The 11,904-nt window shown below is 34.2% G+C and overlaps 2 protein-coding genes across 2 annotated transcripts; one reads left to right on the top strand and one right to left on the bottom strand.

The window, feature by feature from the left end:
- On the bottom strand, nucleotides 1-756 carry LOC115961738 (protein FAR1-RELATED SEQUENCE 5-like). The gene has a single exon (XM_031080664.1). The coding sequence runs from the start codon at nucleotides 754-756 to the stop codon at nucleotides 1-3; it is 756 nt and encodes a 251-aa protein (XP_030936524.1).
- An 8,057-nt stretch (nucleotides 757-8,813) lies between these two features.
- LOC115959462 (hyoscyamine 6-dioxygenase-like) lies at nucleotides 8,814-10,954 on the top strand. The gene is made up of 4 exons (XM_031077872.1): nucleotides 8,814-9,048; nucleotides 9,208-9,458; nucleotides 9,558-9,876; nucleotides 10,479-10,954. Exons 1-4 carry the CDS (start codon nucleotides 8,854-8,856, stop codon nucleotides 10,725-10,727), a joined length of 1,014 nt encoding a protein of 337 aa, XP_030933732.1. The 5' UTR covers nucleotides 8,814-8,853; the 3' UTR covers nucleotides 10,728-10,954.
- Nucleotides 10,955-11,904: the final 950 nt, after the last annotated feature.

The following is an 11,904-nucleotide window of genomic DNA, read 5'->3' as shown; positions in this document are numbered from 1 at the left end:
CTAAACGACTTTGAGAATCTGTCCAAAACAGATTAGCCAAACAACTTTCTTCATCAACAATGTATTGAAAAAGAATGAGGAGTCCATGTCTTCTTTTGCTTGTAAATATACCAAAGCACATTCAGCATCACTATCTCGCGTACTGTTGTTGTGAATTGCCACTAGATAATTGTAGAAGTCTTTTGTAATGAGCCCTATATTCTCGTATCCTCCAGCTTGTTGGATCATATGATCCATGATTTGATTTGATTTGACCCCAACATTATGCAGTGCTATAATCTGAGCCTTATCGAAATCCTTAATAGTCTTGTGCGAACGGAGAAATTGAGTCTCGAATTGCGAAACTAAGTCATGATTATGCTCCCTTTTAAACTCTCCTACCACCCATTCACCTAACTTTTGTTCAAACCTAATACGAAAAGCGGCCTTGCAACCACTTCTTGTTATTGGTCTCTCACGCATGCAATTTAAATTGGCCTCATTTTTCCTAATTTGCAATCCTTCCTTTGCACAAACCCATCTTTTAGAGGTTACAATGTTATTTTTATTACGCTTTATCTCATCTTTGCGAATACTAAACCCAACCAACTTTGCATATGTGTTATAAAACTCTCCACCATCATCTAGGAAACTGAATTTCAAACCAGTTATTTGGGCATCAGTCAATTGATCTATTCCTTTTTCGAGGACAGTGCTCCAATGTTTTTCCACATTAATGAAATCAGCCTTCGCTTCATTCTCCGTATCACGATCCATGTGGACCAATATATTATTCCTAAAAAAAGAAGATGTACAATTTTCAATAAAAAAGAGAAAAAAGAAATAAAGAGGACCAATATATTATTCCTATATCATGATCCACTGTAAACATCTCTGTAATGTTCTAAGTTTCCACTATTATTTTAATAAATTTGTGTTACAATTTATTATATTATATTATATGATTTATGTTTGTCTTTTGTCTTTTATCTTTTGTCTGTGTATCCTTGCCTCTCTCTTTTTTTTCCCTGTCACTGACCCAGTCACCCAATCCCACTACCGACACTATGAACTTATTATGCACTACCAACAAACACTTTTACCATTTTTATTCCTTGAAAGTTGAATCAGTTTTCCTTTTGCTGTGAGCCTGTAACTTGTCCTTATTTTATTGCCCAACTACCACACAACAAAGAGTCAAACATTGATATTTTCTCTAATCTTTAGAGACACTACTCTCTCTTATATCTATATTGTTAGGACATATGTATTTTACTTGTTAGGAACATATGTCACTGCTTTATGTAATTGGCTTATCTTTTGACAAAACGCACTTTACTTGTATTTTGGTAGATTTAGGATGTGTTTAAATACTTCAAGAAACTATGTTTCAAGATTAAGTGTTGAAGCCTTCAAGTCTGTCCAAGAAAACAAGTTGATAGTGCAAATTCATTAAAACTCGACAACTGCATCTATCGAGCTTAAGAAAGCTGTTTCAAAGACTGGTGTGCTCAACACCTTCTCGACAGACGCTCGACACCTCCTATCTGTCGAGGTTTAAGAAATTCAGAATTCTGATCTAATTTTCTTGGGATTCATGAATATGTCTTTTGGCTTTCTTTTCTCCTAACCCTAGACATATAAAAGGATTTTTTAAAAAGCCGTCAAACAGTTCACAAATTGCACAAGCATTGAGCAAAATCTGTTCAAGCAAATTGTGACTGGAGACGAAGTTCTTGCCCTAGTTCATCTCTTTCTCTTGAAGAAGTTGCTGTGTATGTGCACCGTAGGGTTTTGTGACCAAGCATCTTCTTGATCTTCATCATGTGGATGAACTGAAGAACTTTGCAACCAACAATCTTCTTAGTTGGTGATTAAAGTCGCATACTGGGATCCGCGCAATTGGTTAGTCACATACTTAGGAGTCGTGCATCAGAAAGGGGAACTTTCACTACAGAACAAGTCCAATTGGGTATTGGGGTAAGGGTTCAACTGTAAGTTGGTAAGGTACTTGAGATTCCTTTACTTGTAACCGCTTGTTGTGATAATAGTGGAGTTTCGGGAGTGGTGACCTGAAAATCACCCAGTGGGGTTTTTACCGTTAGGTTTTTCCCATTCGTAAAAAAATCACCGTGTTATTTATTTTCCACTGCATAATTAGTTTATTGGTGATTTGTTTGTGCTACCACGTTTTTACATGATAAATTGATTAATTAATAACTTGGCTAATTAATTAATTAATTTCTATCACAAGGGGTCATTCAGTTTGTGGCCTTTCATATATAATATAGTCGCACATAGTCATAATTCACAAAGACAAACACAGACTCATCAGTAAGATAGTCACAGAGTAAAAAAGCCAAAAAAATAACACAACCACAAATTCCTCATCAGTAAAAACACAAACACCACAAGCATAGATTCTGAGATTTTGAAGGATAGATTAAATACTTGAGTGTGAAGGCTGGAGCAGATTAAAGCCAGCAGCGGCATCACGACGAGATGGGTGTCGCGTGGTGGGTGTGGTTGTGTGGGTGTCGAGTGATGGGTGTGGTTGTCGTGTGGGTCTGCAAGATGGGTCTTGCCGCTCTCGCATGGTGGCGACATCACGGCATGGGCAACAACAAGATTTCAAGCACTCACCTCGTGTTTTGGCAGCTTCATTCACGGAGTGGGCAGCGGCAAAATCTCTCTCACTCTGAGTTTCTTGCCTTTCTATCTTTTTTTTTTTTTTTTTTGAAAAGCCTCTCACTCTCTCTGTCTTGCCTCAACCTTAGGTTTTCTTTTCTTTTTTTTTTTTTTGTTTTTCCTTGGACTTTAGAGACTGGAGTCTTCGGTCGGACTGCTAGGTTTACATTTTTGGACTAATTTTTTTTTTTTACATGTGGGTTGGCCGGCTGGGATGCTGGGTTAATGGTTTACAATTTTAGAGGGGGCCCAAGTCCTTTTTTTTTTTTTTTTGAAAATTAACCTACTTTAAAAATAATAAAAATTGGGCTAGGGGGGCCCGAGCCCCCACCTGTGTCTATCCCTAGCCCTGCGAAACCAAAAGGAAAACAAAAACAAAACAAGATTAATAACAATTCAGCAATACAAAAGCCAAACAGCAAAAAACCTAGATGGAAAACTAAAGAATAAGGATGAGACATACTGATACTTTAGTGACGAGATACGGTGGAGACTTTGAACAAAAGGGCAGAGAAAGAGAGGAAAATCGGTGGCTGTTATCACCGACATTGAAGGAAAGAAGATTTGGGATGAACTAGGGTTTTTCTTGGGCGTAGGATCTTGTGGGCTTTTTAGCTTATGGACTGAAAATTGAAAATTCAAAAAAAAAAAAAAATTGCAGGTGTTAAGGATTCGAACCAGAGTTGCTCGGCAAAAAATATACCGACTTGCCACCATTCTGATTTGAACAAAGTATAGAGATGAAAATTGACCTTTTAACAGCTAATTATGTTCAAATTACACGTTCCAATATTTTATAGGAACAAATATCCAATGGCTTTACAATGACAAGTTAGTATAAATTTTGCAAAACCCTGAGAGAGAGAGAGAGAGAGAGAGAGAGAGAGAGAGAGAGAGAGAGAGAGAGAGAGATAAGTGCTTTGTGGCACCGATAAGTCTTCAACAACGAAAACATTTCATTGCTATTAGGGCTCTCTCAGACTTAGTTAGTGGAGACTCTGCTGACTCAAATAAGGCTCACACTTATCATTGTGGTTGATATGCTAAACTTTCAATGACAAAATTATTTTGATAATTTTTTTAAAAAGGATTGGGTTGTTCGTTTTTGGTAAAATCGGTCAATTGTGCTTAATTGTTTTTAGCTTTTCTATTGGTGATTTTTGTTATTGTGGAAAATTTTTGGGATTTTTATTTTGTTTTAGATGGGTTTAAATATAATAATAATTTTATGAAACAAAACTGCATAGACACTTCAGTTGGGGTGGTTATACTCGTGTCAGACATAGTCATTTGACACTTCCGCACACGTGGATCTAATGAAAATGCATAAAAAATATAAAATTTGGTGTAGTAGCATTGATTGATGACTATTCCATACTGGATCTATATTTTCAATTTAAGTGTTTACCAAAAATTTTAAAATTGTCAACAATCTTTATATTGGATTTTTTGCATAACTTGCTAATTGTATAGTCACCTTATTTCCAACCTTAGACACCACAATAAACACACAACTGTGATTAAGTTGCAGATGTTGCATAAGAACAACTAGAGAGCACATAAGGTTATACATCTTCGGTTTTATAGTATATATTGATGATGCATAGAAAATCAGTAGGCTGAATGCTTTAGGCTTCAATGGGCTTAAGATTGTTTGGAAGGCCTAAAAATAAAGAAGCACAAGATCAAAGGTGATTGGGGTGAACTGGCTAAGAACCCTCCGATACTTAAGTTAGTTTTCTCTCTTGAACTTAGGAATTCCAACTCTATAAGTGGTGAAAAACTTACTTTGATTTTATATGGCTGAGTCCTTTTATAGTGAGCTTTGGAATGGTTACTTGTTTAGTAACTTCCTAAACGTGGATGAAAATTAGAAGGTTCAAACTTAATTTCTACAATTGCCATCAGAAGTTAAGAACTTAGTAGGAAGTTAGAGTGATGACTAAGAATTTTGCTCCTACTTCAGAATAGTAGAACGTGGTCTGAATCATAAGCTTTTGAATATAGATTTACTCTAAAAATTTCTAAGTGTTTGGCAGTCGTCCATGTGACTCCATGTTGGACGACCTTCTTGCACTTGGATGACCTTTCTGGTCTTGAGCGACACTATGGACGAATTAGAGAGTCTAAGTTTTGGTTCACCATCATATATAAATAATAAAAATATAAACATCAAGAAAATGACCTCAACTATGTTATTTTATAGGGAGGTATGCCCTTGAATGTGATGGAAGCTACCAAGGGAGAAACATAGTAAGTTAATTGGTATATTCAAATATTTGTGGAAGAAACCAAGATAATTCTAGCTGATTTTTTTTTTCTTCTTTCGATTTTAGATCTAAATTTTTTAATAACTTTAAAAAAATTACTATTGTGATGAGCGGTTATTAGTAAGTAAAAAAGTGACCTTAGTGATAAGCCTAAATGTAAAATTTCGGTCAAATGTTATTGGTAGTGCTTATTGTGACGATTGAACTGTCAATTGTAAGGGAAAAAATAGGGTACCACTGAATGTGACAAAAGTACAGTCAAAAGTAATGTTAGTACTGCCCAATGTAATAATAGAACGATCAAATTTGAGAATAAAAAGATAGGATACCACTGAATGTGACAAAAATAGAGTCAGATGCAATGTTGGTACTACTTAATGTCACAATGGAACCATCAAATGTGAGAAAAAAGTAAGGAATCCACCAAATGTGAGAAAAGAACTGTCACATGTAATATTGAAACTGTACAATGTGAGAATGGAACCATCAAATGTGAGAAGAAAAAGTAAGGAAACCACCAAATGTGAGAAAAGAACTGTCACATGTGATATTGGAACTGCACAATGTGAGAATGGAATCGTCAAATGTGAGAAACAAAAATAAGGGAACCACCAAATGTGAGAAAAGTACTATCAAATGTGATGTTGGAACTGCATAATGTGAGGATCGAACCATCAAATATGAGAAAAAAATAACGGAACCACCAAATGTGAGAAAAGAACTGACACATGTGATGTTAGAACTGCACAGTGTGAGGATGGAATTGCTAAATGTGACAAAAACAGTAAACCACCAAATGTGAGAAAAGAACTGTCACATGTGATGCTGGAACTGCAAAACATGAAGATGAAACAGTCAAATGTGAGAAAAAAGTAAGGGAACCACCAAATGTGAGAAAAAACGGTCATATGTGATGTTGGAACTGCAAAATGTGAAGATGGAACCGTCAAGTGTGAGAAAATAGTAAAGGAACCACCCAATGTGACAAAAGAATTGTCACATGTGATGTTGGAACTGCACAATGTGAAAATGGAACCGTCAAATGTGGAAAAAAAAAAGTAAGGGAGCCACCAAATGTGAGAAAAGAACTATCACATGTGATGTTGGAATTGCAAAATGTAAAGATGGAACCGTCAAGTGTGAGAAAACAGTAAAGGAACTACCCAATGTAATAAAAGAATTGTCATATGTAATGTTGGAACCGTACAATGTGAGGATGGAACAGTTAAATGTGAGAAAAAAAGTAAGGGAGCCACCCAATGTGACAAAAGAACTGTCATATGTGATGTTGGAACCGCACAATATAAGGATGAAACCGTCAAATGTGGGAAAAAAGTAAGGGAATCACCAAATGTGAGAAAAGAACTATCACATGTGATGTTGGAACTGCACAATGTGAAGATGGTACCGTTAAGTGTAAAAAAAAAGTAAGGGAACCATCAAACATGAGAAAAGAATAGTCACATGTGATGTTGGAACTACACAATGTAAGGATGGAACCATCAAATATGAGAAATAAAGTAAAGGAACTATCAAATGTGAGAAAAGAACTGTCATGTGTAATGTTGGAACCACCTAATGTGACAAAAGAACTGTCATATGTGATGTTGGAACCGCACAATATGAGAATGATACCGTTAAGTGTGAGAAAAAAGTAAGAAAACCATCAAATGTGTGAAAAGAACAATCACATGTGATGTTGGAACTACATAATGTGAGGATGGAACCGTCAAATGTGAGAAAAAAAGTAAGGGAACCATCAAATGTGAGAAAAGAACTGTCACATGTAATGTTGGAATTGCATAATGTGAGGATGAAACCGTCAAGTGTGAGAAAAAAATAAGGTAACCACCAAATGTGATAAAAGAACTGTTATATGTGATTTTGGAACAGCACAATGTTAGGATGAATCCGTCAAATATGAGAAAAAAAAGTAAGGGAACCACAAATGTGAGAAAAAAAATGTCACATGTGAGGATGGAACCATCAAGTGTGAGAAAAAAGTAAGGAAACCACCCAATGTGACAAAAGAACTGTCACATATGATGTTAGAACCGCACAATATGAGGATGAAACCGTCAAATATGAGAATAAAAAAATAAGAGAACCACCAAATATGAGAAAAAAACTGTCATATGTAATATTGGAACTACACAATGTGAAAATGGAACCGTCAAATGTGAGAAAAAAGTAAGGGAACCACCAAATGTGAGAAAAGAACTATCACATGTAATGTTAGAACTGCACAATGTGAGAATGAAATTGTCAAATGTGAGAAAAAAGTAAGGGGATCATCAAATGTGAGAAAAGAACTGTCATATGTGATGTTGGAATTGCACAATGTGAGGATGAATCCGTCAAATGTGAGAAAAAAGTAACCTAGTGTAGCAGGTTACCTACTAGTGGGCACTGTACCCTCCTTCTTTTTTTTGGGGGGGGGGGGGGGGGGTCACGTAGAATTACTCTTTAAAAAAATAAAAGTCTTTTTCACATAATTAAGTATGAATTTATTTAGCATAAAAATTTTATGTTCTTTCTCATGTATTTTTCACATATAATACTTATCCACTTGTATTTTTTTTTATTACTTTTGTTAATACTATTGATTATAGTTGTTGCGGTATGTTAGGATTAGCTTCAAATTACTTCATTTGTTGTTAGGTTTTGATATACAATTGTAAGTTAAGTAGTGTTCTCTACTTCTTTATATAAAGACAAAACTCCTGTGTAAAATTAATAATACGAGATTAGTTCTCCCAATTTTAGCTTATACGTTTCTTGAATTTTAGCATTCCCTTTGTTTTTTGTTTTGCATTTTTAAGGATTTAATGGCCCTATTAGAGGCAATTAAATATTGATAAATGGAAGTATATTTAACAATTTTCTTTTGTTTGATTATGTTCTCTTTATGTTGGTATTCAAATAATAATGATTCATTTAGATTATGAACAAATTATTTGAGATTGGGGTCTTGGGATTTGGTGGTGAGAATGAAGTGGTTGAGGAAATGTTCAGATTTAGAAATAAAGTCTACCTTTTATCTAGATCTTTTTTTTTTCTTTTTTCTTTTTTGACAAAGTATCTAGATGTTATGTTATTATTTTAATATTAAATTTATAATATGGTATAGACTCCTAGAAATTTCTAATAACTATGCAATTCCAATATCATATACATAGATTAATAAAGAAAACTCACTCAATAATTGGAAACTACTTCTAGGATAAGGAAAAATTATAAAATATGAATTAAGAAAATTAAGTTTTAAAGCATTCAACAATATTATGGGAAACATTAGAAATACTATATAACAAAATGAGTATTATATATGGATCTCAAAAAAATAAAAACTATTTTTAAATGAAATTACCAGGCATCCATGCATGAGGACATCATCTAATTAGAGTAATTATAGGTTTAAATTACTAGCACAATGCAAGCTAAGAAGTTTCCAAATAATTAAGTCAATCTAAGTTATTTACACGATTACTAAGCTGAAAGCTCTGATTATAACCAGTCTTTTTAAATATCATATAAGTTGTGACAAATTAATAATATTATAATACAAATTTAACACCAAAAAAAAAAAAAAAATCCCAATGTGCCTACTAAGTAATATGGTTCACTAACTTTTAAAGGTAACATATTATGGATTGGCAAAACTAACTAAAGGCAAATAGTGATTCAGTACTATAATACATACTAAAAAGGTAACATATTAATATGTATCATTTTTAAGAGGCCAAGTGCAGGGTCCACTTGTCGTGGTGCAATACGACAGGAGGAAAATGTAATGTTATCTTTCTTCAACAACTTGAGGAAGCTTTTGAAGGATTTGTGTAAGTTGTTTGTGGCCGACACTCTTCACACCACACCACAGACATTCCTTTTTCCTTATAGATCTGTGTTGTAAGTCATGGAGCACCTTGTTTCAAGCTGGTGCAATGGTCGATCCTTGCCAGAATCATATATACTCCCACCGGGAAAAAGACCAGGGAAACTCACTGTTCCTTTAGCCAACAATATTCCAGTGATTGATCTTGGGGGTCATGATCAAACAGATGTAATTCAACAAATTTTTGAAGCTAGCCAAGAGTTTGGATTCTTTCAGATTCCAACCACATCTTTTCTTTCCATTATTTTATCAGACAATGATTTATTCCTACTAGATGCTTGGCATCAAACATGATCACAATATGAACCACTTTTGGCAAATTTTTTTTCATATTTTATAAGTTTGTGTTATGCTATGTTTTGTACCACCTAATAGGTGATCAACCATGGAGTCCCTAGCAACTTAATGGATGAGGCCATGAGTGTTTTTAAGGAGTTTCATGCATTATTTGCCAAGGACAAGGCAATCGAAACTTCAAAGGATCCCAATAAGAGCTGCTACTTCTACACAAGCAGTCCAAATTATGCAACTGAAAAGTTTCACTTCTGGAGGGATGGATTGGTGCATCATTGTAATCCTCTAGAGAAATACATCCAATTTTGGCCTGAAAGACCACCTAGATATCGGTAAATTCTCATAGTCATAGACATGTAAATTTGTTCTTTCATGTGGTGACTTGACTGAACAAAAATGAAAATTATTATGTTTCATGAAACCTTCTTCAGAGAAGTTGTTGGGCCATATACAGCTGAAGTAAGGAAGTTGGGCTTTAGAATTTTGGAGTTCACTTCCCAAGGCTTGGGAATCAGCCCCGATCATTTTAGCAGTGGACTCAGTGAAAATCAAACACTGTTGGTCAATCACTATCCGCCGTGCCCAGATCCAAGTTTAACCTTGGGAGTGGGAAAACATAGAGACCCCGGTGGCATTAATATTCTTCTTCAAAGTGATGTATATGGGCTTCAAGTCTTTAAGGATGAGGAATGGGTTGGTGTTGAACCTATTCCTTACGCTTTTGTGATTAACATAGGTTATCCGCTCCAGGTACATACAGCTTCACAAGCTCTTAGTATATATACTATCCTTGCTAACTTTTAACTACAAGTGAAAACTTGCAGATGGTACATTTGATTTGTGCTACTTCACAGTAATGATTTGAATTATGAAGGCGTTATGTAAACAATTTTTGGGCCTTACATTGGGTGTGTAATAATTAAGCCAATCTAAGTTAATTACACGATTGTGTAATAATTAAACATATAATCAGCACCCAAATTGTAACGCTTTTTTTTTTTTTTTTGAAATTACATCCCACAATGTGATTGACCGTTAAAATTAATAATCTTGTGCAAGCACATGGACCATTAAAATATAGTTCATTAACTGACAAAAAGTTCAAAACGATGTAACTGGCATGTTATTATTAATTTTAACAGTCAATCAAACTATTGGATGCAATTTACAAAGTTTGTTACAATTAGTGTAGCGATTGCAAGTTTTCATGGTTTATTGTACAAACTGCAAAGTGCAATTATCCCATAGTTTAGGGTGTTTTTTTGTTTGCAATTAACTAGTTTTTTTTTTTTAAGGTTTTTTTTTTTTTATCAAAATTATTGTTCTTGGAATTGTGTTGCATTGAGTTGTAGATTATCAGCAATGGGAAGCTGAAAGGTGCTGAACATCGGGTGGTGACAAATTCAAATGTAGCTCGAACAATTGCTTCCTTATTTTTTAATCCATCAAGTGAAACACTTGTAGAACCAGCAAAAGCTTTGATTGATGCAAGCAACCCTGCGCTCTATAAGTCCCTAACATACAAAGACTTTCTTAGCAAGTACATAGCTGCTTCCTCTGACTCTAAAGCATTAGAAGAGGTTTTAAGTACTACTCTTTGATTGGTTGTTTGAGAAAAAAGCTATTGTACTTTATCAATAAATGTATAACCATTGATATCAAACTAGCAAACATTAGTTGGTTAATATGATTGATCAATTACACAAGCCTAAAGTTAAGTGGATCGTCATGATGATTGTTACTGTCAACTGTCGTTCGGAATTGGATAATACTACATTGCACTAATAATGTGATTATTGTCATCATTGTTTTAATTAATATAATTTTAGTGTCACGAACACCTATTAAATATAGGCAAATAATGTTCGTATATATATTGTAATTGAACATTTCCTTGTATTTGAGTTTCAATTTCAATTGTAAATTACATAATGTCATTGAGGATCATATTTAGATGAAAGACTTCAAAGTGCTACAATAGGAATTTTGTTGGAGCAAGATTTAATATATCAGGCGAGATTTCAAGAAAAGTTGTTGTAATTCAAAATTCAATTATACAAAAAAGTTCATCTGAAACTCACCTAAAACTCAGTTGAGCGAGTCTGCCTAGGAATTTTAAAATTAGTTTTCCCACATTATTTTTGTAGCCAACCAATCCTCAATTGGGTATTGGGTTTGAGTTTTGGTTCAGGTATTGGGTTTTGTTTGGGTTTGAATTCAAGGTTGTGGTGCATTTAGGTTGCTCGATTGTGGTGGTGGGTAGTTGAGAAAGAGACAGAGTAAGAGAAACAAAGAGGAAGAGAGAGAAGTGAGATATATATATATATATTATTTTACTGTGTAAGTTATGTTGTATGTAAAAATAAAAACTAGGATATTGAGTGTATTGTAAAGAGAGATAGTATGATAGATAAGATTTATTAGATGGTAAAATAGAACAATTTTTACAATTCCGGATGCTAATGCTCTTAGAGCATTCCCATTGGCAATTGTAAATGGTATATGTAGGGAAAATTTATTATAAAGGCACAAAAAGAGTCCAGCAGCCGGACAGAGTTGTATTGGAATATATTATATTACTTTAGTAGGTAATATATATTATTTTAATGAGAAGAATAGGAAAATAAAAGTTGGGATGTTAGTTGTGTTGAAAAATAGTATGGTATAATTGATAAAGTAGCTTTTTAAGATGGTAAAATAGAATAAGATGGATGCGAATGCTCATTGTAGCTAAGTTGCAAAATTTTTTAGAAATAGCATCTGAGATAATGCTTGTTT

The sequence above is a fragment of the Quercus lobata genome, chromosome 9 (genome assembly GCF_001633185.2).
Source record: "Quercus lobata isolate SW786 chromosome 9, ValleyOak3.0 Primary Assembly, whole genome shotgun sequence".
Lineage (NCBI taxonomy): Eukaryota > Viridiplantae > Streptophyta > Magnoliopsida > Fagales > Fagaceae > Quercus > Quercus lobata.
Note: the sequence above shows the minus strand (reverse complement) of the source record. Positions and strands in the feature narration are given on the sequence as shown.